This window comes from Opisthocomus hoazin, chromosome 8, assembly GCF_030867145.1.
Source record: "Opisthocomus hoazin isolate bOpiHoa1 chromosome 8, bOpiHoa1.hap1, whole genome shotgun sequence".
Classification (NCBI taxonomy): Eukaryota; Metazoa; Chordata; class Aves; order Opisthocomiformes; family Opisthocomidae; genus Opisthocomus; species Opisthocomus hoazin.
The window spans coordinates 59,486,490-59,512,320 of NC_134421.1; the positions used below are offsets into that span (position 1 = coordinate 59,486,490).

Here is a 25,831-nt window from a genome sequence, read left to right on the forward strand (position 1 = left end):
GCGCTTGCTCAGGAAAGCATTCCCAGCACACTGTTCCTACTAGTAGCGTTTTTCAGTAATTACAGGCAACTCAGCTCAGGGAAAAACTGGCTCAGCTGCAGGGAAAAACTGCTGCAGTAATGGTAATAGAAAATGCTGTGGTAACGTCCCATGCCCCGTTTTAGCACCACGCGCAGCTCTCTGCAGGGCGGGGGCAGCGGTGGGCAGGCTGCTTTACAAAAACGCAGCTTCATGATTTTCCAGCGTGCTGCAAAGCCTGACCAGGTCTCTGTCCCCACACGGCACTCACAGGAGGGCCTGAAGGGCCACTATGGGGGGGGGGATGGGAAAGCGGGTACCGCAGTCTGCAGCCACTGTCCCATGGCTGATACAGCTGTGGCCAGCTGTGCAGGTGTACAAACACCCCGTGGGACACTGCGCTAACCCCCATTAAACCACCTGATCAGCAAACGGTGCTTGGAGTGATTTGTCCTCACCTCTAGAGCGAGCAGGGGAAAATGAACCCCGCTGCTGCAGCCAGCTCCACATCTGCCTGCGCTAGAGGAGCCAATAAAGCCACCGCTGGCAGCTGCCGGGAAGCAAAGGGCCTCTCGGCCGCTGCCCTGAAGACACAGCACCCTTTCAGGACAAGCTGTTAAAACTGACAAGAGTTGTGATTTATTAACATGAATTAAAATGCCCAACCAGTGCTGCAATGTGACAGTATATTAAAAAAAATTAAAGATCATATACTGTACTACTTTCACAAAGATCACACTTTCTTTTTTGCAAAAGAGACTTATTATGTACAATACTATATCAAATGAAAGAAGCTTTAAGCAATTTTACAAGCAAAAGAAATACAGTATATACAGCACTCGTCAGAGACATTAGAAACAGTCTATACATTAAATTACATTTTCTGCAAATATCTGATGAAACAAAAAGCCATGTCCACACCAAAACTATAAAAATTTGTATTGCATTTTGTTTTCTATCTCTATGCACACGAAGAACTGTTGACAGAAGAAAATGGAAAAAGAAATTGTTAGTGCCATCACTTACCCCGTGTACTTATTTAATTACATATGTATAAAAGTAATATAGAAAACATTCACTAAATGAATTTAACTGCAACAATAAAATTTTAAAGATTATGCAGCATCAAACCTACTGCCAGAAAAAACAGCTGGAATGTTCACTTACAAAATAAAAAGAAATACCTAATACTGGCTTAACAGCACATTTTCAGGAATTTTAAAAAGCAAAAAATGGAAAGAATACAATGAAAGAGCACTGGTGTTTGCTTTTATACAAAGTATCATGTACAAGCTTTAAAAAGTACCCTGAACAGGTACATATGAAATATACACAGTTTATATTACACAACATTTTAAAAATGCTTAAAGGGATCCGTTTTAATGCCACCCTGAACCATGGTAATTGTTCTGAAAGGTGGGCGGCACCTGTGCTCTGTGCATGGGGATCTGCCCAGGCACCGGGGACGCCTGCTGCGGGCCCTGCACAGCGTGCGGCAGGGCCACGGCGCCAGGGTGGGCGCAGAACCCCGAGGCGGTCGGCGTTGCAATACTGTTTGGTCCTTGAGGTTGGATGTGAGGACCCTGACCAGGGAGTGGGCAATGAGGTCCTGTTCCAGCAGGCTGATGTTGAGGTCCAGGTCCTAACGTCGTGTGATGCGGGGCTTGTGAGGAGTAGGAGGACACGCTCGTGTGAGCGTTTGAAGGAAAATGGGGGGGTCCTTGATGGGACGGGTGGTGTAACCCTTGTGCTGACCCTGGGTGATGCCCCGAGCCGATAACGTTAGAGGGTGGGGGCGGAGGGGGCGGAGGTGCAGAGTTTACAACATGCTGGTGTTGTGCTTGCAAACCTTGGTGTCCAGTTGAAGGGTGGGGAGGCTGGTGGTGAGGGAGAGGACCTGGCGGCGGAGGCGGTGGTGGCAAATGGTGACCAGCAGCTTGAGAATGAAGGTGCGATCCAGGAGCTACTGCCACAGCATGGACCGGACCAACGACGTGTGCTACAGAGTGCTGCTGATGAGTACTTGGCTGCTGCACGAGGTGAGGTCCTGGGGCGGGTGGTGGCGGAGGAGGAGGCGGAGCAGCAGACGCCGACGCCTGGTGATGAATACTGGCGTTCTGAGACGGCAAAAAATGCCCTGCCGTTACGTGGTGTCCCGGCACCGGCTGCTGCCCCGCCGCACCAGGAAGTGCTTGGTTTGGTCCAGATGAAAACACAGTCTGTTGGGGGATGCTGCCCTTCAGCTGACTGTAACTCTGGAAGTTCCCAGAGGGCTGCTGGTTTTGATAGTAAGTAGATGAAGGGGGCGGCGGGGGCGGGGGCGGTGGGGCACTGCTGTTCAAATTCTGTTGGTTGAACTGGCTGTATGCAGCGGAAGATTGTCCTGACGTCGTCTGAGTGAAGAGGGCTCCGCTAGCCTGCTGCTGATTACTGGGCTGAAGGGCTGACGCCGCCGGGTAGAAGTTTCGGTGCGTTTCCCTCTGGGGCGTTCCAACCTGGGGCGACTGCGGGTGATGAGGTCTGTACGGAGATCCCAGCGGCTGTGAGTGGGGCTTTGGCGAAAGATAACCGTGCTGCACGGGCGCGTGAGGGGTAGGGGCCTTGGGAGGGTTTTCCACGTGAGGCGAAGGGGGGCAATGCAGCTTCAAAGGTGCAGAAGGCAGCTTCTGTGAATGTGAAAGTTGCTCAGCAGAACCGCGCAGATGCGACTGAGGTGGGTGATTTTTTGAAAGTGCTTGGACGTTATTTGTCAGCTGTTTTTGTTGCAGCTCAGCTTTTGGGTGATTCGCACACTCGGCCTCGGGTGCATTAGCTGCAGTTTCCCAGTGCGAATCTGGTTTTGTGGCTGTTTTCCCAAGTGACTGCGTCGAAACCACAGGACTCGGTGAAGACGGCTAGAAGGAAAAGAAAGTCAGTCAGTGCAAAACATTCAAAAACGGTGAAATGCAGCTGCGTAAGAACAAAAAGAACTTCTCAGATCATCGCCCTCTCCGCCGATGGTGAAAAAAAGCACTGAGGCACAGGGTACGTATTTGGCCTAAGAAAACTAGCAACAGTAGAAAGCTTCAACTGAGAAAGATGCTGTTTTTAGTAAGTATGTATCAATCCTTCCTGAATGTCAAAGACCAGGAAGTGTATTTCAAAGTAGTAACAGAAACACAACCCATCAGGTCAAAGTCAGAATCTCATATTTGTTAACGTTTTAGATTTCCGAGTCTGCAAGAAATAACTCCAGACAAGACCACTTACAAAATAAAGCCATTTTTAGAGTGATTTAACATCCTGAAATTGGCACAGTGCAAGCAGCCCGAACGTTACAACCTGAACTGCTTCATTTATTACTGCACAGTGTGTGTTACTGAACACCCTCCTCTGTGTCAGTGCCTCTACTGACCGACAGTGCCAAACCCTGACACGGCAAGAGCCAACTCCCGGTAAGGCGAGAAGCACGGCAATCACGTTACTACTGTCAGTTCTGCCTGCCAGCTCTTCAGCATTCACCCTGCAGAACTGCGGTGACACTGAATCCACCGATACGATCTCTTCTGTGTCTACAGAATGCAAGGTGATATATGAGCAGGTACAGCTACTGAAAGAACAGAACCTAAACCAGCTTTTCAGCTGGTACGGACTGCCACAAATACTTACCTCTGTTACATTATTGCACAGAGGGTTACGTATGTACATGCTCATCTAAGAAGCAAATCGGGAGATCACGGTAACTCGGAGACAGATGTATGTACTGCCATGCATACTATACAATCCACATGCAAACCCGTACGCGCCTGCATACGCTGCATTACCTTGCTTGCTTTTGACGGACTCTTGCAAGTCTTTTGTGAAGTATCTGGGGACGGACACTCAGAAGTAGGCTCTGGATTTTCCGCATCAGGTTCTACAGACATAGAGCAGAGATAAATATAAAAGCAAGAAAAATCACGTCTTTTGCAAAGATCGCTAAGCACTTACTAGTCGGTATGTCAAGTGTCATACAAGGTCATCCACTTACTGACCTTCCATAAATTCAGTGAAAGAAGGGACCTTAAGCTGCAACTGGGAAATGAGATTTGAATGAGATGAAGGTGGAGACTGAACATGAGACGGTGAGCATGGGCTACAGGGTGATTCTCCCCCTACAGATGAAGCAGACCCAAACACAGTATTAGAATGGTTACAGACTACCGGGGGGAACTGGTCAGATTTATCTGCCTTTGACACAACAGATCAACTCACCACTGTCCTTGTCTTTCCTATGATCACTGAGGAGTAAAGCTCTCTGATAACTGCGTTCTCTCACTTGTTCCACAGAGGTTGATGCAGTCCTGAAAGAGAGAAGCACATTTTACATTTAAGAGGATGTACTCCCACGGACCAAACTTAGGACAATGTACATGCAAATACTGGGTCAGAGAAAATTAAGTGCTGATTGTACGTAAGAGCCACACAACTGGTCAGACATAAGGAATGCCATTTCTTAAGGATTTTGTATCTGTTTTCTCCCACATTAAATATACCAATTTCCTGCCACCTTGTCACATTACAAGAACTGACAATTCCTCTTAATATGGAAACACCACCTGTAGATCTGTGGGTTTTTCTTTTTCTAAGCAGCTGACAAGTCAAAAGCTACACTTCAGGAGAAAAAAAAAAAAGGTTGCAGATTTGTAGAAAACTGTCTTCTTCCAAAGCCAGAAATGAGTGTCTCTCTTTTTAAAAAAAGAATTTGCTCTTTAATAGTGGATCCATAGTCATAAATACTGCACAACTACAAATACACATCTGTTGCAGCTTCTACGTTTAAATTGCCAGACAGTGGGTATGAAATGAGCCTTTTCCTCTCTCTTATAATCAATTGTATCTGACAATTACAATCCGATCAAGAACAGTAATGACAGCACTCTACCTAACTCCATTTTTCTTTCAGGCAAGAACATATGGCATTGCTCTACAATACTGCTGTACTAAAATAAATTTTGGTGCTGTCTGCAGGATTACTGCAAAAACTTACTAATAAACTCTTCCCTGTTTAGCCTGTTCTGCACATTCTTTGCTGACAGTGTAGTACACTAGTTTCTGCATAGTGAACTTACAGCCCCTTTTCAGTGCAGCTCTGAAGACTGCACTTACGTTCTCCCTTTAACTGGCTCTACAAAATCCTTCTGTTCTGGAATAGCTGAAGCATCCACGCAGAAGGATGTTCACCTCGTCAGCCCATGCTCATCCTCAACACTGTTAGGCCCTCACTACAGCATGAAGAACATCTGCAGGGCTTTTGTGCTAGTAACATTTTGGGGACAGCGTCACCACAGTTGACCATCTACCTTACAGCTACCAAGAGTACAGCGGAGAATGTGCAAGGTTTTATATAGACTGAAGCCGTTCCACGTCACCCCCCTTCACACTGCATCTCTTCCCAGGACTTGCAGTTGTTGGAGTATCTGGCATGGCATCCAACAGAGCGTCTGGTCTGCACACAGGGGAACCATTTAACGACCATAAACAATGACGCAAGTACCAGCACCCGCTCTCTCCCTGAGCGGAAGGTGCCGTCAGACAGACTGCATGCAGCCCTGCACATTACATTTAAGCAACAGCAACCACCACACACACATTCCAGTCAGATCATAAAAAAAAAAAAAAAAAAAAAAAAAAAAGACTTCCTGAAGTCTTCTGGAAGCTTTTGCTAATCAATATAGATCATTCTCCCACCCTTCTTCCCTACAGTACTTTCGGAAAAGTTTTAAGACGGAAACCATTCTCTTCGGCCCACAGACAGAGCACTGGAGATCCAAGGACGTGAGTGCAGAGCCAAGGCCAGGCTGAGCATCGGACTGGAATCTCTCACAGCTGTTACAGCACCCTCCCCACCCCACTGCTGCTCCCTCCTCCACAGCTCTTAGCAAGCACACGCAGCCCAACCTGTGCAACGGCGGAGGGAGCACGCCTACTCTCCGATGCCATTTGCTACAGATTCACAACTGTACTTTACCTACGCAGTTTTACCATCTACAGAACTAGGCAACTTCTCTTGCTCAGTATCTATTTTGCTCTTAGAAAATAAAAAAGCAAAGCAGAACGAAAGTAAGTTACCCAGTATCTTACAGGTAATTTTTCATACACTCTAATCTTTATGAGGTATCTGGTCTATTTTTTGATGAAAGAGGTAAAACAACTCTTTCCTAATCTGAAAGAAGGGTCTGCAATCAGTAATCTGCAACCACACCTTAATCAACAAAAACCACATTTGAAACAGAAAAGATCTGCAATTAAGTAATCCTTCATCACTTTAGTCCTAGAGTTTTGTGGCTTACCACTGAACTTCTGGTTCGTTCTTCTCACTGGAAGAAGATTCCTTAACTGCACAGTTGTTGCCAATGTCTTCCGCAGCTGCATTATAAACAGCAGTTGGCAGTGGTAAAGGTAAGCTCGCAGTGTTATCAGTTTGCTCCCCATTTTCACCACTGTTGTTATACCCATCATTAGCACCGTTGTTACTACTTGTATTTCCTCCACCAGCAGCATGAGGAGATACAGTAACCAGGGGGAAGCTTTCTGTCTTTGAGCCACTTTTTCTAGCTTCTCGTTGTCTCTTACGGTATTCTAATAAAGATACCTACAGAGAAAAAAAACAAACAAGAATTAGAAGGGAAGTTTACTTGTTTCCTTTCTGACACTTTTAATTCAGTAAGATGTACCATTTACTTGGTTCTAAAAGAAAATGGGGATGGATTAAGTGAAGAGATTTCACCACATCTGCAGTGAATTTACTGAGTACTGAGCTACGAATGACTGTAAAGGCAATGTAAAGAAAAGCTTCTGCCAAGAGCAGGAAGTACGCATTCTGCCTCAGGGAAGAAGCAGAAGATGAGGCAGTTCAGCACAAGGTTCGCCGCTGAAGTCCTACCCTCGGCTGAAGCTACAAGGCACTTCAGCGTTCTTCCTGGAGCTGCAGCATTAGTAACAGGATACTGATACAGTGAAGCTCATTTTAAGAGATGCCATATCCTGCTCTCAGTCTGACTCCCCCACATGAAAAACACAGCACGCTTCTGCTTCACATATGGAATTCACACCTTTCATTCTTCTCACAGTTTATCTTGAATTTCTGTCTTTGCTGCACTCTAAGAGACTGATTAAGAACATACTGTAAAGCTAAATTCCAAGTAAAGTTTATTACCAAAAAAGATGACACATGAAGGGTAAAGTAGCTTCTATTTCACATATGTAGAAAATCACTACATAGCAGCTTCCACAGAAAACAGCTTTAATATTACTAAGTTACCTTCAGTGAGAAAAATAAATTTTCAAATGTTTTTAGATGTATTTTTAGGATTTGAAGAAGAAAGCTGAAATACTGACATTTGGACCTACTTTATCCAGTAATGACACTAGTTTGGTGGAAATAAGATTTAATGTCCCTAGATTTTTCTTCTAGTTATCAACAACGTACTCTGAATGATACAGCACCTAAATGAAGAAACTGAAGTCCAATAATGAAAAAAATTCACATTCAACTGGCTTAGTCCTCAATAAAAGCAGACTTCCATATCTACATAGAGAGAGAAACCAAGGCAGCCTGCTTGCTTTGCAATCCTAGGGGTTTTTTTACAGATTCTATGCGTGTTACTGTAGCCCTGCTGCTTTGGCAAAGCCAAATAAAACCAAAAAGAGGCCAAAATTTCTGTAGCTTCACATTCTTCTTTGTCTGCAGGTGAAGTTAATTTCTTTTCAAATCCCAGCAGCACTTAGTGCTTCAGGAACCCTCCCTCCCTTTCTCTTGCTAACAAGGATTCTTCCAGGTTGTCAGGCTGAGGGCTGCCCTAATCCCCAAGTGAAAAAAGGTGCGGCTTCCCCCAGCACCCCCAAGGATTCCTGTCAAAAAGGTTCTGTTTGAGGAAACAACCAGAGAAGATTGTGTTTAAATCCCATTCTTTTCAGGGGTACAAGCTTTCCAAGGACACACAAAAAAATGCAATTTTTTACAGCGTAGAAGATGGAGGGGGGAATCTGAGCTAAAGAGAAGGCTGCAAATTCAGGAATTTCACAAGACAATAACAGAAGCCTTTCCCTAGGATCACATAAGATACTAATATACCATATGCTGTTGTTAAAGGAGGTTTTTTCCTACCGCAGCTTGTCTGTGGGCATTTGCTCCTCTTGTTTTCTCTCGCTATTGTGTAATTTCATCCCATTTCAGTATGATACTGTATATAGTGGCCACACTGCATAATTTCATCCACTCTTAACATCTAAGCTTTTATTCAAAGCAGTATTCCTCAAGAGATCCCAGTCATGTGATGTGGAAATAACACAAATTATTTGAAAGCAAGATTGGCTCTTAACCTAAACTTTCTTTTATGAAAAATCAATTATTTTTAACTGTTCTTACCCTAAGATATAGATGGGTCTTTAACGGATAGATCTGTTTAAAGGATCTATAAAATTCCCACGGTCAGGACCCAGTAAGAACAGACCTCCTACTATCTTACTTCAGTCACGTCTTAGTTTGAAACAACGGAAACAAAAATCCAGTTCTGATGGACAACTTCTGAAGGAAGAACCATGGAGTGCTCCCTAGCAGGATATCCCCAGAGCACAGTGAAGGTGGTGTGTACAGGGGGTGTGTGACGGGACCAAAAAGCCAAACCCCCATTGTGCATGCACGTACACACAGAGAGTACGGCCCCATGCCCCTCATCATTACTTCCATAAAGAAAATAAATCCCATCTTTGACACAAGAACGATTACTCCTGTCTGTTACGAGACAGAACTGGCATGCTGCTGCACTGGAGACCACTGCCTTCCATGTTTGTCACCCTTTCTGCAAGGAGCAAAGGGTCTGACCTGACACTAAAGTGCAGTCACAGACAGTTACGCAGGGTTACTTCCAATTCTGGTTCAAGTTGCCTATGACCACACAACTGACCTACAAGAACCGGTTCGTGAGAGTAGCAAAGTTAGATTATGCTTCTTTTTCAAACACAGTATTTCATAAAAAAAGAAATTAAGCCAAGACACAGATTTCTTGGAACTAAGGATTTCTGTGTGGTTCTAACAGTGAAACCAAGCTACCTTCAGTATATAAAAATTGGAATTTTAAAGTCTCAGTGTCATAAATCTGTTAGTGCAATTTCTCACGGCAATTCATAACAAATGTTCACAGAATATGATCTCTATGATGCTAGTATATATTCTGTATAATAGAATACTGTAATACTTGGTAGCATAGGCAACTATTTTCAAACCTGAAAAGCAATTATTTATTGAGCAATTCATTTAAGACTCACATGAAATGAAAGTGAATTTGTACCTATTACTTGGGAAAAAATAAATTTACTACTGGGTGTATGCAGCTTTAATCTTTGCTCTTCATTATTTCTGCTGAATACATTGTAGTATCTAAAGATAAGACATCAGGTTTCTTTTATTATATTCTGATTCCTTCTGTTATGGCAGTATCATTAGCAGACTATGTAAGAGAGACCCAAAGATTCTTAAAATTATAACCTTTTTCTTTTGTGGAGGATTCGGTGGTGTGCAATTTCCATCCATCAAGTTGTCGTTATTGACAGTCCTTCCAAAGCCAGATGCAATTCCATCTTCTGAAGTACAAAAAACAGATGCTTCCATGAACATGCCTCTAGCATCGTCTTGAATCAGGCACTTTGACTCGCTTATTCTGAATCCACCTCCTACCTCCAACTGATGTGAAGGAGTCAAGTCCCTCAAATTAGAATTCATTGAGAAATTTACACCTGTCCTGTCGGGACTTTTCACCCAGGAAGAATAAATTGTGCCCCGTCCACAATGAGCAGTTTCTAATTGGCTGTTTGAATCAGTCCTATCATGTGTGGGGGCTTCCAGGTTTTTATGCAGTGCACTTTGCTCAATTACTTCGAGTCCCAGCTGGAGGTCTGACACAGATTCCATCTCTCCAGTGCACTGCCGTGTGACATCAGTCCTACTCCTTGGACTGGAATATCCAATAGTCTTTATTTCTTGCAGGCCCATTTCCGTCAGGTTGGAATTTCTGAAAGAATTCAGTGCTAGAATCGATGCTCTGTCATATCCCTGTGTGAAAAAAAAGCACATCAACTATTTTTCCATACTGCAACAAAACTGCAACTATTCTGACATTCAGATTAAAGGCCTTCCAGTACCATGAATTTACCTATTTTTAAGAAAAAGTTCTACAGCCAGACACTTGTTTCTCCTATTGCCATGTATGAGGTAAAAGCATTTTAATAAAATGCACATTAACCAAAGTCAAAATAGACCTTAAATGCCAGATTTTATTTATGATTGGCAGAGGAAGAGGAGGAAATTCAACAGGAGCAAGTCCCTGGCCAGGAAGTTACAAAGCACCCGCTTCAATTCACTGTAAAAGGGATCCTCAGTGTCAAAGTATTTATTTCAAGAACAAAAAAAATAAACTAAAAAAAGGTGATTTTCTGAGACACTTTAGAATTTTAAGACAGTATTAAAACCAGTACACTGTAGAGAGGGAAAAAAAATTCTTAAGTTACAGAAACTAATTTTTGTACTTCTTTAAACTGTATTAACCACGAAAAACCCAGCACATATCCATGGCTGGAAGTATCTTTTCTAAACCAACATGTTTTAAGGTTTTCATGAATCCTTTTAAAATTATTTGCATTACGAAGTGAAAGTTCCTAAGTAAAACCCCTCTTTTTGAGTCAGATAAACATCAAAATATTCAGTTACAACGGTTTAGAAGTAATCGTTACATTCAGTCAACAGCTATGATTGTATGAAAAACACTGTGTATTTCAACATTTGTTAAGATTTTGACCTAAAAAAAAAAAAAAAAAAAAAAAAAAGAAGTATGTATATGTGCTTGACTCCCAGAGGGGAGTATCTGGATCATTCACACGACTCACCAGAAGTCTCTGTCAGTACACCCTGCTAAATCTTTTTATTGTTCCTTATTTTCACCTGTTCCTTTCAGATGCCATTAAGTTCCACTTCAAGGCCTTTACGCACCCTGCATAGCTATCACATCGAATTGGAGCTCTGTGTGGCTGTGGAAGGTTTCCTAGCTCCCAGTCTGAGGGTTCCCTGTGGGAGCTCCTGTGTTTCGGAGCCTTGCTTCCCTCCAGCTGCCCAGCCAGCAGCCTCAGCCCTGCAGCAGGGCATGTCCAACCCTGGCTGGGAATGCCGGGCACATACCAACGGCACTTTCTGCTCCCGCTCCCGAGCTAATCCACCTAAAGCCATTTATTACCTTTTTGCTCCGATCTCTCACTCTGAGCATGATTAGGCTCAACAAAAACAATTAAAGAGATGCTAGCAACAAGGAGAAATGTTCATTTAAATCTAAGTACAGTCTGAAAAGCACAAGTGTTATTTTTCTGTTCTTAACTATAAAATGCAGTAGTTACTCCTTTCCATGACAGTCATCAGGATTAAGTGATACAGAGGAGAGAGAAACCAGTTTAAAATAGAAAATGAAACAGGTGAAGTGGAAATATACAGTAATAAGTAAATAAAACCCACAGGGAAGTCACCCTTTACATTCCAGGAATGGCTTGCAATGGCTGGTGAGAAGGATCTACTAAGAACGGTGCAGCCACACAGGTGAAATCTAGGTACCATTTGCAGTTTTTGCCAAATATCCTTACCTCTTGACTGTAAGCTCGCCTTTTTATTTCTGGGGAACTGTCCGGTGAGGAAATATTCTAAATAAATAAGAAGAAATTGCAAGTCAATTTCTTTTTTAGCCTGGAGTAACATAAAACACCCCCTTGCAGCACAAGTACGAATACTGATTTGCTCTAGAATGTGTAAACACATTTTCTGAACACACTGAAATTCGTTATAAAAATCTCACCTCAAAGTGCATGGTATTTCCATGTATACATGGAGTTACAGGAGTAACTGGTGAATATATGGGTTTGTAACCATTTCTACAAGCTTCATCTTCTGTTTTTACCCTAGGAGGAGTAGCAAACAACGATGGCTCGGAGGCAGTGATGTCAGCATGAGTCGGTGTGGCATACGGAGAAGGAGTAGGCGTGGAGGTTTCTGAGAATGCAGACTCCAACAGCTGATACAGTCTTCTTTTTTTTAGTGGTGTAGTTAGATCTGTGTGTTAGAATTAGGAAAAAGGTAGAAGAGATCTAGATCTAATAATCACTTACGGTTGTATAAGTACTTGATGTAATGGAATTACGAACACCACATTAAAAAATTACTAAGATTACAAAAAAACTTGTAACAGCAGGCTTCCTGAAAGATGAACTCCCAACAGCCTACAGACTTCCTGAAAAATAAACTCTTAACAGCCTACAGATATATCAGTAACTGAAATTTTTGTGCTAGGATGATGGGAACAAACAGGGAAAGTCAACTTCTATGCATTTTTAAGACTGTTCAGCTAAAGAGGGGAAATTCCAAGTTCTGGACTGTACACAGGAATCATGTGATACGCTCCATATCCTTACACAAGTGTGTTTAGGTTTTCACATGTTCCCAGTTTGTATTATGCCTGAAAGATTATACAGCTTTTTTTCTGTGTGCAACGTAGGCCCACTGAATTCAAAAGAAATTCTGAATATACAGAACAGCACTGAAGATCAGTTTAGAAGCTAACCTCTTAATATTCATAGTCAAAACTACTAGTCTTTTGTTGGCTGTAAACACTGTAAGATATGGTTGTTACTTATCTAGTATCAATTATATATTAAGGGGGGGGAAATCCCAACCACTATGAAACTAAGCACTTCTTTCAAAGAAACGATCAAGGAAGAGTGCCAAATACCCCTGGAATTTTCATTAACTCCTCACTTGAAAAAACAGTCCTCCACATTTAACTGCTTTGACATAGCTCTTATGTACTGTATTAGTAAAAGCTTCACCTGTTAAGGAACAGCTGTCATTCAGCAACAAAGGACTTTTATTTTCACCATTGATGGCTGGACTTCTAGATCTCTCTTGTGACGGTGAATTAAATCTATCAATCGTTGTTGAATTTTCTTCTTCCAAAGCCTGCTTCAACCAACGCTGTAATAAAACAAGTTCAAACCAGTGACTTCACAGTTAAATGACAAGCATTTCAGAACAGAGCTGGTTTGTCAACCAGCTTTTTTCTGACTGAATTCGTGCTAGCAAATAAAGACTTATTTTTAATTAATATGGGATGGGGAACCATAATGAAGCCAAGCATTACCTTCTTACAAGAGCCACTAATGTTTTCCACAGGTTCTTTTTTCCTCCTCTTTTCTGAAAGGAATGGTGAAGTAAAACGAATATAGTGCTTTGGAGTTGAATATACGTGTGGACTGTAAGTGAGACCTGGTAAAGAATTCAGTTGAGTAGCCAGAACTTCAGGATCGGTAGTTATGCGCAGAGGCCTTTCTGATAGACTGTCTGTAGGCTTCCCTGTTTTATCACTCTTTTCACTCAACCATTCACTGACCAAGTGCTAAACAGAGAGACAGAAAAAAATTAGTGGTTTCTAAGTGTTTTAATCAGTGGCTTTTAGAAATTTTTAAGTCTAATTATTCACCTAGTGAACTGTTACACAAACCAGAAAACAGCTAGTTCCCTGGCTGTAAATTTAAGAATACCCAGAACGAGGACATTTTTAGTGAAATAAAGGGGACACCAGAAGGAATCCACATAGATTTGCTCCTCATACCAAAGTTTTGGTGATTTTGTGGTTTTTTTGGTGTTTCTTTTTATGAACTACCATTTACTTCTTCTATATTTAATTCTCATTGAATGTACAAACGTCCAGATCAACTGTACTTACAATGTGAACTTAGTAACAGAATTCCAAGACAAGTTTTAAAATTGTGTTTGAGCACCTAAGCTGAGGTGAAATAGTGCAATATTAACAGAACAAAGTTAAGTGAATTCCACATCAGATTTCCATACTGTCAGGACTGTGCTTCAGTCAACATGCCAGGCACACAGCTTGAACATTCTTCATTATTATAGTTGTATTAAATTACAACACATTTCACCCAGCACACGTGTCAAACGGTGTTCTTTCGTAGCCAGTTCAGTGTTTTTGAAAAATGTGCCAGTAGATTTTAGTTCCTATTAACAGAGAAGCTAATGTCCTAAATTCTACACTGCTTCAACAAAGTTAAGGACATGCAAAATAGCACATTAAATATTATTGATATTAAAGCTTTAACACAGATTCTCATAATATATTTAAGTTGCTCATCTTCTACAAACCTATTTATATTTATTAACTCATTTTTAACGCGGGACTTTCTCCTCACTTAGGGTACAATGGGTACAACGCAATGAGATATTTCAAACATTTATCCTTAATACTATGAAACAGCAAAAAAGCACAGTAAGATTCAAACTTCTCAGATATCTTCCTTCTTTTTTCTATGCAACATGCAAAAGAGGAAGAAATAGATTCTAGCCTCCCCCTGATGAGAATTTAATAGTGATACAATAAGCAATGTTACAGGATGACTCAGGTGACTTCTGGGAAAACAAAAAAGTTCAGTATGCTTAGAGGTTTAAGATAAAACCATCTTGAAATTGTTACTGTTCATCTGACAAGAAGTTCAATCTATGACTTCATCTCTGCACCCCTCCACTGAATAAAACTTCTGGAAGAACTTGTAAAGCATGCTGAAAAAAATCTTGCATATTTAGTATTTTTTTGAGTGTCTTTAAATATTGTGGCATTCCTTCCAAGCTTTCTGCAATGCAGTCCAACAAACCTTCCCTCCAAACATGCACACAAATTTTGAGTGTTTAAACCATTCACTTCAGAACAGACATCTCAGAAGCACTAGAAGTTAATGATCTCCTTCGAGATACTCTGTTTGCTACCACTAAAATACCTTCCAAAGCATACGATGAACCAAAGAAGGAAAGGCAGTTTATTTACCTTCTTTTTTTTTTCCCTTTGAATTAACACCTTAATTATGATTTGGTTATGTATATTACTTCAGCCTATTTAGAAAGCACTTCCCATAGAAATAATTTATTCCAAAATTGTTCTGAAAGATGTATTTTGGAAGTCTCTTAAAATCCAAAATAACTTCTACCAATGGATGTTACACATAACTTTTTTCATCTTCTAATTTATTACCAGGGGTGGCTATGTAATGGTAACTTTCTAAGAAATGAGTCAACTTTAAAAAAAAAAATCTATATGTAGTTGCATACTGATGCAGCAGTCTAATTTTTTAAAACTCTGTTAAACTCCATCCTCTTTTCCTCCTCATCCCCTAAGAGACATACCTTCTTTGTTTTAGGATACTTCGCAGGGCATTTATTAAGTGCTGGAGCTTCTGTTTCAGTAACCATTTCTGTAACAACAGCTTCTGTTTCAGGCTCAGCTACCAGTGCAGTATTCTCAGTTTCATTATGTTGTGAAGTTACTTCCACATCAGGAGAAGACGGCTGGATATCTGAACACATACTGACAGTTCTGTGTCGCCTACGTTGCTGTCCAATGTGAGTTCTACTTCGTGAGAAGCTTTTTCTCTGTTTAGCTCTATTAACTTTGGCTGGAGTAGGCTTGGTAGCAGCTTCCTCTTTTGCTGGTTCCTGGTATAAAACAGAAGTCTAGTAAACAGATGCCACATACATATAAAGCTACATATGTTTCTTAAAACAAAATGTCAGTTCCCCCTTCCTTTACATGTCCAAAAAGCCTCCTTTTTGTTGTCAGAACTAAAATACTTCAGAGAGAACATTTCTATCCTTCAAGGCAAACTACAACACATTTTTCCTCCCAAGGACCTGACAGATCGTTGGCAGAGTATTCACACACACCAGTCACTGGTCAGATCACCACAGATTTGTGTAAGAACTGCGACACCACATTCATTCATCCATAAACTGGCAATCAGCTGCTTACATCATGATGTCTTTCAGTTCACAGCCTTTTTTGTAATTTAGTTTAATAAGTGTTTAGCATTGTCACAAAAGGTACTTAACAGCATGCTGACAAATACTATCCAGGGAAACAACCTGAACTGGGAATCTGTAGAAGTATTTGCAAGGTAAGCATCATACTAGCATCCAGCAAGAAAAAGCAACAAAGAACTGTGTATGAAACATTAAGTATCATCTACAAGAACTCAGTAAAAAATATGCCTTAATAATTCCTTTTCTTTAAAAGAAAAGAAAGGATTATAATCTGTTCCTGAACAACCCACTAAAGAAGCAAGTTGTTCTTCACTGGTTACAGAGGATGCCTAAGCAAAGCCACCTCCTGTGGCGGAAGACGGCATTGCTGAACACCTCCCAGCCTGAACTTCAAAGAGAGACTGAATTATACAGCTGGTGTGTGCATGCACATTTGCATAACCTAATGTAATTGAAATTCCTCATGAACAAATTCTATGCATACTTTCTTGGGAAAAAAAAGAATGAGGAGCTAACATAATAGATTTTGGTCAAATATATTTGACTTCAGAGGGAAGGAAGAAAAGAAAAAAAAAAGGCATTTCATACATCCCAAAATGTAGCTCAACATCCAAACTGATAAAATATGCCATGTTAAAAACTAGCTTTAAAAAAACAGTTCCAGAAAAATACCTGGATAAATTCAGCATCATTGAGAATCTGCGCTTCCTTGCATTCTGATTTAACCTCCGTTTTTGCTGTGCTGATTCTTTCCAAAGCCTGTTCTCTTCTTTTTTCTCTTTTTTCTAGTCTGGCAAAAGCTTGCAGGATAGCTTCCATTTTCCGTTCTTCTCTTGTCTGATAGATTTAATAATTACCATGATCACATTTCAGTCATAATCTTTTGCATATGTAAATACATAAATATTATAAGTACTTCAGAACATGTTCACTGTCTGTTGACATACAGATCAATTTCAGCGAAAGCTCAGAGGAAAGGGAGATGTTACAATGACTGCAATTATTACAACTTCTGAAGAAAGGCTTGCATTCATAGCAACTCTGACAAACAAGAAGAGGATCCTGCTTTGGATTTAAGAACTTGCTAAAAATAGTGATTTACTAGTAGAACTCATTGGCCTATAAGCACAAAACACCTGTACAGCTGAGCCACTTACTTGCATGTATAGTATTTAAAACCAATGAAACATTAATGACAATATATGAAATACTAATACATGTATGAAACAACAACAGAAGGCTCCATTATCCTCTGACACAATTTTCCAAGTGTCAAAAACTACATCAAAACATACAACCAACATCCAAGAATCACCATTTCAAAAAAAGATCAGATCAGGTCAAAGAGAAGCTAAATTTTCTGTCTATCTGTAAATCAGGTCCTAGTGCTGTACAGAGGCAGATCTCTATCTGCACAGAGCTCTGCCTAAGACAATACATAGGTGGCAGAATTGGGAGCTTCTATTATGAACTTTTTTTTAATTATTAATGCCTGCAGCTCAACAATGCATTGTCAGCAACAATGTGTTTATATCAAAGAAAGAAGTATGCACAAATATATTGCTCATATGAGTGAATGAGGAACTCAGTTTTGTTTTGCCACTGAACCTGCCTCTGTTCGCTTGGTAAAATACAAGCAAACTTGCAGTTATTTGCAACCCTCATAATGGAGCTAGAGTAACAATTACATCTAACTACTACAGCAACTGTACTGTAACTAAGTTTCACACTTTACTTTAAAAAGAATACAAGAATGTAAATACAAATGTAAAGTGTGTCCCATCATGTCCATCCGTCCATGTTGTCATTTCCCCATGCCCCCCCCACGCCACGCCACGCGCCCCCCCCCCCCATGCCCCAAAAGAGGAAAATACAAGCCACCACATCCTCTGGAGCAAAACTAATACATCCAACAGTGTTTGATGAGAATCATTCCTCAAAAGCAGGACAAGACACTGTTATATGTTAATATTAGAGCTCATGCTGTCATTCTTCAGATTCTGTATTAAAATATCCATTTTAATTGAGCAGATTTTGCTTTCTAATGTCTAATAAACACAAGTCTTGTCAATTTTGCTACTGACAGTTGTAGGAAATACTGTAGAAAACAGATGTATACCCCCATCCCCCTTTATTTTTGTAAGGTTCGGGCAGATGCCGACAGTTTTGCGGCCACCATGAACTCCACTTTTCAGAAGTTCTGTGAGCATGAACAATAAAATTAAAGTTCCAAATACTAGTATTTCATTGTAAAACTCGGACAAGATTTTGATTTCATTAGTAATTTCAAGCATCTAACATTCTGAATGCCTAACACGAAAAGCACATTTTAAAATGCCAGTTTACATTATACTGTTCTACCAACCCCTGAAAATTAGGATTTCTGAGGTTTGTAAATTGGGGACTCAAAAAAATAGCCAGGCAAAAATCCTGACTCCAAGTACTATCCATAAAATAGCCATTACAAAAAACATGCAACAGTAAAGACTGAAGAAAATAAAATCTAGATGATTTCCACAGTATCTTTTTTAAAGGCAACAGAAAATTATATACGCTTGAAGATAAAAGCAGGTTTTTTCAGAAAGCAACAATCAAGCCAGATGAAATGCTCTCAAATAGCAAGCCTTGCATTTTAAGTTGAAGTTTATGTAAGGGTCTGACTTCATATATACACTCCGATTCTACAGGCCTACAAAAAGGCAGCAATTAGCATGGGAAGAGCAGGTGTCACTAAGCCTTAGTGACAACTTTAGGCAGCTACTTGCTTCCCAACTTACCATCTTCCTTTTCCTTTCTGCAATCTGCTCCTCTGATTCCATTTCTACTTCATTGCTAATGGGAGTTTTTTCTTCTATATCATCAATAAAATCTGGCTCCTGAAAGATGGAAATGACTGCTTTACAGAAGCTCTACTACTCTTGCGAACTAGGGAAAACTAAAAGCTACACAGAACTAAGAACCCTCAGATCACTGCATCAAAAGTAACCAAGCCAATAAATCAAGACAAAAATGTAAAAAACCACTAATATCCACTTGTACCTTTGTATAAACCTGTAAATATCATCACCTAATTAGATCTTTTCCATTCTGAGCTTAGACACATCTGTATCTTTTTTGTTTAGCATAGCGATCTTATTGAAATTTTGGGTTTCCATCCCCACACCCCCACCCCACCAACCAACCAAAAAAAAAAAAAAAAAAAAATCAGAATTAAACCTCCAAATGAATAGAAACTTTTGGGCACTAACACCGGCCACTAATCTAGTCACTTTATAATCTGTTAACGCATCAGGAGCTGTACATTATGCATCCATTAAAAACAAAAGCACCAGTTTTAGTGAAATACAGTGAATGTCAAAGATGTTAACAATCACATAGAGGTTCTTCTCAGCTCAAAGGTACATTCTGTTAAAGTCACCTTTTCTATTTAAACTCTTACTATATAATCTAATGACAGTGCCATACTATAAGGAAACACAAGAGTTAGCTAACTAATAATGGTTTTCTGTTTTGGAAAAATAAACCCCAAACCGTGGAGCAGTAACTCTGAAAAGCGTTCAGTGTTCACTCATCCTATATGCAATTTCACTTCTACATAAAGGACTAGACAAAGTTTTTTAACGTTTGTCTTAAGAGTACGTTTACATTTTCTCATACACTTTTTTTACCTTAGCAGGTATCTCGCCACAGGAAAAAAAGCTATTAATTGACTGGCTTCTATGTCTAGATACACATTTTAACAGATTCATTCCTCTCACAATTCCTACTGTTTTAAGTTCAGTTTTGAAAAATAACACGAATTCTCCAGTGACTTTTCTATATAAGCACTGTACAGTACCTTAAAATCTCAGGAGAATGCTCCAAATACCAGTTATCATTTGTTAAAAACAAACCACAAAACCAAAAAATCACTTGAGAAAGTTTAAATGTTGCCTCTGGAGATTATAATTTGTAACAGTCACATGCCATGCCTTCTGGACTTCCAAGCATTTTTAAGGCATTTAGCTGCTAAAGCCCCAGAAAAATTTGATCATCTTATGAAAACTGGGGGTTAATATGCTTATTTTCACCTTATTTCCTTCATTCCTAAATTATGTTAAAAGCTTAAGAACTTGGAAATGAGGAGGTTCTTCTGAGGAAGAACTTCTTCCCTCTGAGGGTGACGGAGCACTGGAACAGGCTGCCCAGAGGCATTGTAGAGATCTTCTCTGGAGATATTCAAGACCCATCTGGACAAGGTCCTGTGTAGCCTGGTCTTGGTGACCCTGCTTTGGCAGGAGGGTTGGACTAGATGATCCACAGAGGTCCCTTCCAATCCCCACCATTCTGTGATTCTGTGAAATGGGTCCCTCCCAGACTAACTCCTTTCTCTCTGCTCCTAAATTATCATCAAAAACCATCAGATAAGGAAAAAAATCACCACCATCACCCCCAAAAAGAACGAAAAGAGAGACAGTTACTAAAGTAACCATCTTCTCATGTTAAATATTTATCTTTAATGGCTGCTTTGAAAAATTAAGTTAATAAGTAATCCCATGGATTTTTTCCCACTAGTTCTTTCAAACTGACATAGTAGAAGAAAGACTAGTTTCAAATTAACTACCATGGTATGTTACCAGGTAGCTTTACCATACTATCCACCTATTATCTGGTGTTTAGCTTCAAAACACACCTTCCTCCTCCCAACTCCCCAAGCTCTACCTAATCTTCTACACAGAGCTGCAGCCAACAGTTCATATTCTGGGTGGAAGTGTTACTTGTTATAGGAGCAGGGCTACTTACTGCTATGTTTAAAATGCAATGCTCCTGAGTAACATAGGCAAACTGACCAAAAGACACTTCAGGATGCAGTGGGAGCTCCTGAAAGCATGACATGAGGCTTTCACATTAGAAATCCACAAAGCAGGAGTGAAAACATATAGTTAAAACTGGTATGGGAACCAATGTATCTTTAAATACAATCAAATACTATGGGGTCAAACTTTTTAACAGGGCCTGTAGTGACAGGACAAGTTAACAAGTGCAGATTTAGACAGGATTTAAGGAAGAAATTTTTCACAGTGAGGGTGGTGAAACACTGGCACAAGTTGCCTAGAGAGGCAGTACATGCCCCATCCCTGGAAACATTCAAGGCCAAGTTGGATGGGGCTCTGAACAACCTAATCTAGCTCAAGATGTCCCTGCTCACTGCAGGGGAGTTGGACTAGGTGACCTCTAAAGGTCCCTTCCAACCTAAACTATTCTATGATTCTACAATCAAGGAAAACTGAAAAAAGTATATAAAAATTCTAAACAGCTTATCCATCACTGTAACTTTTGATAAATCTCCATACCCCTTTTCAGTGACTTTTTAAAATTCCTTTAGTAACTACAAGAGGAGAGTATTTGTATTTAAAAGCTTTTCTCTCTGATCATCTTTGTGTCAATACCTGATTATTAGAAATGGACAGCCTGAGGGGAGAGAGCTTCCTCTGTTTATTATCTGCAATTTTCATTTTGGTGGCTGCTCCTTCACAGTCCAATGTGATGTTCTGATTTTGAGTCTCCTTTTCTCTTGAAATATCTTTCTCTTTCTTTCCCTTTTTCCTTCTGGTCTCATATCCAGTATTGATGTTTTCTGTAGGCTCAGAACGTCTAAGAACTGGACATTCAGGATTTTCTTTGAGGCAAGCACAATCCACTTTGTATTTACTAAAAGCAATTAAATGCAAGAAAGAGTATTTTGATTAGGCCGTACAGCAACGAGACTTTTCAGCACTAAATCACAGAAGCTGACACATTTCATATTAAACATCTGCCATGATGCAAACCAACCATATCAAAAGCAGCTGAGTCAAATTTTCACCAAGATATACAATATTGCTGTAATTCAAAAATCTCAACTACTGGTTATCAGAATTTGCTTGAAAGATGGAAGACATCTAAAACCTGAGTGCATCCTGGGTGGAAATATAACCACCACATTCAGAAATTAACAGATGTATGGAAGGAGAGCTTGTGCTTTATGCAAAGGCAGTAGACAATTCACAGAACAAGCACGCTGAAAAGAACCTGGAGTCACTTAACACAATTTTAAGTTCCACTTGGACACACAGGAACTGTTATTCAAACACATTCAACTTACACAGGCTGTCAGCTACAGGTACTAAACAACAAATACTACATACTTTCAAAAGGATAAATAACAAAACCCAAAAAACCCTAGCAACCAGGCAATTTCTCAGATTTTCTTCATGTGAGGGATGTACGAGTAAGTACAGAACACTTAACAGGGCAAGGTGTATTGAAGTAGTCTGATCGCAAGTTGATTAACACAGGTAGTACTCTATGGACATAACTAGCTCACATCCAGAAGCAGCGAAGGCATGTCTGCACAGCGCTGCACCCAAGCCGACTTGTCAGCAGACCACAGAAAAGTTATTACCTTGGTGTAGCATCACGGGAAACAGTTGGGCTGCTTCTGGACCTGACCAAGTGCACATGCAGAAATACGCAACTCACTGCTTCAGTTTCCAAGGGCAGCATTAGCCTAAACGTTCCTGCACTACACACCTATACCCTAGAACATTTCCTACTAGCCAAGAGAAATCATTACTAGATTATATCACTCAAAGCCCGTAGTCTGCCATCAGATTTCAAAAAGGTGTTTGAATAATAGTTCCAACATACACAGGTGGAACTTAACCGATTATTTCCTTTACTATTTCAGAACGATGCTTACAAATAAAGGCAACAGTTTCTTAGAGCTTTCCCCAATTCATCAAAGGAGCAGCAGTTTTAGTCAGGAAAACGTTTAATAGTTATAGAATTTAAGGCACTAAGCATTCAGTGTATTTCAACATTATTAATCCCATATTAAACTAACATAATTTGTAACAATTCCATAGACACTGTCTTCCTGAAGTTATGTTACAGAGGCACTCGGCAATAAACAGGGCATTACCAAATAATTATAGATTTTCTTCCCTGTACTCTCACCACACTATGGGACACCTAAATACAACAGATTTTCATAGTACATCTTTACTGATATTCATTTACATTTGTATCTCTTCCACATCATTTATAAGTAACAATAATTATTGCTAAAATTAGCAGCAGATATGCAGTAGCAAAAATACAGAAGAAACCCTGCCCCCCTGCCCCCCCCCACTGTTCACTGTAAATACAGTGCTTAAGGAGCCCTGTTACTAAAGCATGCAAGAAAGTAAATGACATACAAACAAAGCCACACAATGCAAGATAATTTATTAAGCATTAGATGTATTTTAGAACAGCATGCTCAAATACTTACCAATTTCCATAATCAAAATCAAATGCTATAGTAATCTCTGTTCCCTTTGGAATGTTATGGATAGAGTAAATATAAAGATGAATTGTTCCATCTTCAATTACATGCCTCACCTATATTCAAGAGAATATTACTGTATTATCATGAATTACTTTGTTTCCACCCCCACGTACCCGTATAGAAATAGTAGGGATTGCTCCAATTATCTGTTGGGAAAATCAAGAAGGGGATTTCTAAATAAATAAAACCTCATTTATGTATATGCTCACCTCTGCATTTGGCGTACACGAACGCCTGATGAATCGAGCTTCATTTCCAAAAGTCCTTGCATCAACACACATTTCTAGCCCATGGAATTTGGAATAAAACAAAACAAATGGGTATGGCCTGAAAAGGATAGAAGAAAAACAGTGTCTTCTCATTTTTAAAGATGCTAAGTATCACTTATTTTTCCCATTAGTTAGCTTCGTAACATGATGTTTGGCACTATACACCAAATATGTGAGTTAATCTGAGAATTACACATTTGTATTCAAGATTCATGACTAACTGGTACGTTCTCCAAATGTATTCTCAGAATACTAGAAGTTTGAATTATAGCCCTGAATGTAATTCTTCTGCATAGCATCTAAAGCAAGAAACAGTAGCAGAGCAAGCACTAAAATGAAGACACGAGGTTAAGATTCTTCAACTTTATTAAACTTTTCTTATAGCAGGTCCTAAAATGAAACTCGGGTAGAAATTTTGATGCCTCAATCATAAAAAAAAACCAGAACAAAAATAACACCTCCACATCCTTGCCTAACACCTGCACTATCACTAGCACCCAACACTCCTGAAGAAAGGGAGCATCTAAATACTTTTCCAAAATGTGCTTTTAAGTTCTGCTATTGTGTGTGTCAGGGAACCCTTCCATCTTTACTGAGCTAAAGTTCTGTGTTCTTTCTGCTCCAACAGGCCTCTTGCAACTTCCCAAGCAGGCGTGTCTGTGCAGTTAATGGCAGCACTGACAGTCATCCACAGGAAGAAGGAAGCAGTCACACACTGCTCAGTAAATTGACCATTTGGAGAACTGTGGCAGCAAAATAGCCCCAAGTTAATCTGTGCCCAATTATGTTCTCACCCTGACTTCAAAATCTATTTCTCTCACAAAAGAGAGCATCTTTGCCGCTACTTTTTGATTAATTTTATGATGGCAGAACCTGCCAATCTCTGGTTTAAGGTGCACATTTACCCAACTGAGAATGCAGAATCCTGTAACCAGGGTAGAAAAAAGAAAGGGGAAACTAACTCCTGAACAGATCTGTAAGGACATCCACAAGAGAATGGGGAGACCAGATTCCAGCTGCAATTATTTTTAATCACACAGCAGTAAAATGCAAGACACTGCTGGTAACCAAGACCCACTTATATCTGAGGCAAGAGCTTGGCCAAACAGCATTTTAACAGCCACCTTATTAAAACATTTGGAATAAACAAACCTTTTAAAGAAATATCCATTAGCTTCAAATTGTTCTCTCAGCATGAACTTTCCTCTGTATTCAATAATAAGTGCATCAGGAGGCAAGTCTTTGGCAGCTTTTAAAATTTTCTTGTTTTTCTGCACGTAACTCTGAAAGACATAAGTTACTTTATGAAGTATCATTTTCTACCACTTATATTATTGTTAACAGCAGATTATACTTCCACAATCTATATGAACTAAAACCCCCTCCTTTTTGTAATTAAACCTCCAGACTGACTTGATCAAACTGTCCTGTTCCCCTACCAATGCAATTAGTTATGAATTTAGATTCAGTGAATGCTTTAGCCCTAGCTCTCCAGTACATGGCTGAAAACCAGCACATTGATGCCCTCAGAATTCAAGTACTATATCCTTCAGCACACTTAACTCTCACCACTACTAGGACAAATTGCTGCATTGTTTTGCGTAACACTTTCAAAAGGCTTCAGTTTCCTCAAACAAAACAAAACATAAAAGGACACTTGTGATCCACTCAAGGAAACAGAACAGGAAAGTAACAAAGTAATAATAAAAAAAGAATCCTGAGAGAGTTTCCAAATTTCTTTTTTCCTTATCTTTAGATGGAAGGATGGCTTTTAGTTAAAAAACAATACACACCCTGACAATTAATGAACTCACACCTCTCATAACTGTCATTGTCAATCAAAAAGGAAGTAGCCTCTATGTAGGCAAAACACTCTGTAAGCAGGGATATTCCTCTAAGGAGGGTGTCCCATATGCCATGATGGTCTTTGAGGAAAAGAAGCAAAGATGCTTCCACTAATCTGCTACAGTAACCACTCCTTAAGATTTCTGTTACAAAAGGCTAAGGTCTGTTGTATGGCTCTGATTTTAAGCTGATAAGTAGCTGATGTTAAGGACAGAAAAAGACATCGCACAATTTCTTCATAAACTAGAAATTACAGGATCACAAGAGTTCAAACAAACAAACAAACAACTACACCCTATCCCCCCAGTATCAGAGTATCACCTTCTACCATCAGAACATCTTTCATTAACTGGAAATGAAATTCTATTCTATCTGAAAACCTAAAAATCCAGAACAGACTTACCAGATCTTAAGAAAAATGTGGACACTTAACAAGTTGATACACATAGCAGAAAAAAGAGATTTCAACTTCAA

The 25,831-nt window shown here is 39.9% G+C and overlaps 1 protein-coding gene across 5 annotated transcripts in view; it reads right to left on the reverse strand.

The window, feature by feature from the left end:
- Positions 1–647: 647 nt before the first annotated feature.
- The window catches only part of KMT2E (lysine methyltransferase 2E (inactive)), a 63,041-nt gene continuing 37,857 nt past the window's right edge, over positions 648–25,831 (reverse strand). For 4 of the 5 annotated variants that reach the window (XM_075427979.1, XM_075427980.1, XM_075427977.1 and 1 more), the window contains 17 exons: positions 24,665–24,795; positions 23,453–23,570; positions 23,187–23,296; positions 21,322–21,583; positions 18,670–18,768; positions 16,565–16,729; positions 15,260–15,568; positions 13,209–13,463; positions 12,898–13,042; positions 11,871–12,124; positions 11,662–11,718; positions 9,527–10,090; positions 6,330–6,631; positions 4,252–4,340; positions 4,032–4,151; positions 3,822–3,913; positions 648–2,912 (listed from right to left, as the gene is read on the reverse strand). In XM_075427979.1, coding sequence (XP_075284094.1) covers positions 1,398–2,912; positions 3,822–3,913; positions 4,032–4,151; positions 4,252–4,340; positions 6,330–6,631; positions 9,527–10,090; positions 11,662–11,718; positions 11,871–12,124; positions 12,898–13,042; positions 13,209–13,463; positions 15,260–15,568; positions 16,565–16,729; positions 18,670–18,768; positions 21,322–21,583; positions 23,187–23,296; positions 23,453–23,570; positions 24,665–24,795 — 4,587 coding nt within the window. In that variant the 3' untranslated portion in view covers positions 648–1,397. The remainder of the gene's footprint in view (positions 2,913–3,821; positions 3,914–4,031; positions 4,152–4,251; positions 4,341–6,329; positions 6,632–9,526; positions 10,091–11,661; positions 11,719–11,870; positions 12,125–12,897; positions 13,043–13,208; positions 13,464–15,259; positions 15,569–16,564; positions 16,730–18,669; positions 18,769–21,321; positions 21,584–23,186; positions 23,297–23,452; positions 23,571–24,664; positions 24,796–25,831) is intronic. The other variant, XM_075427981.1, reaches the window with a different exon arrangement.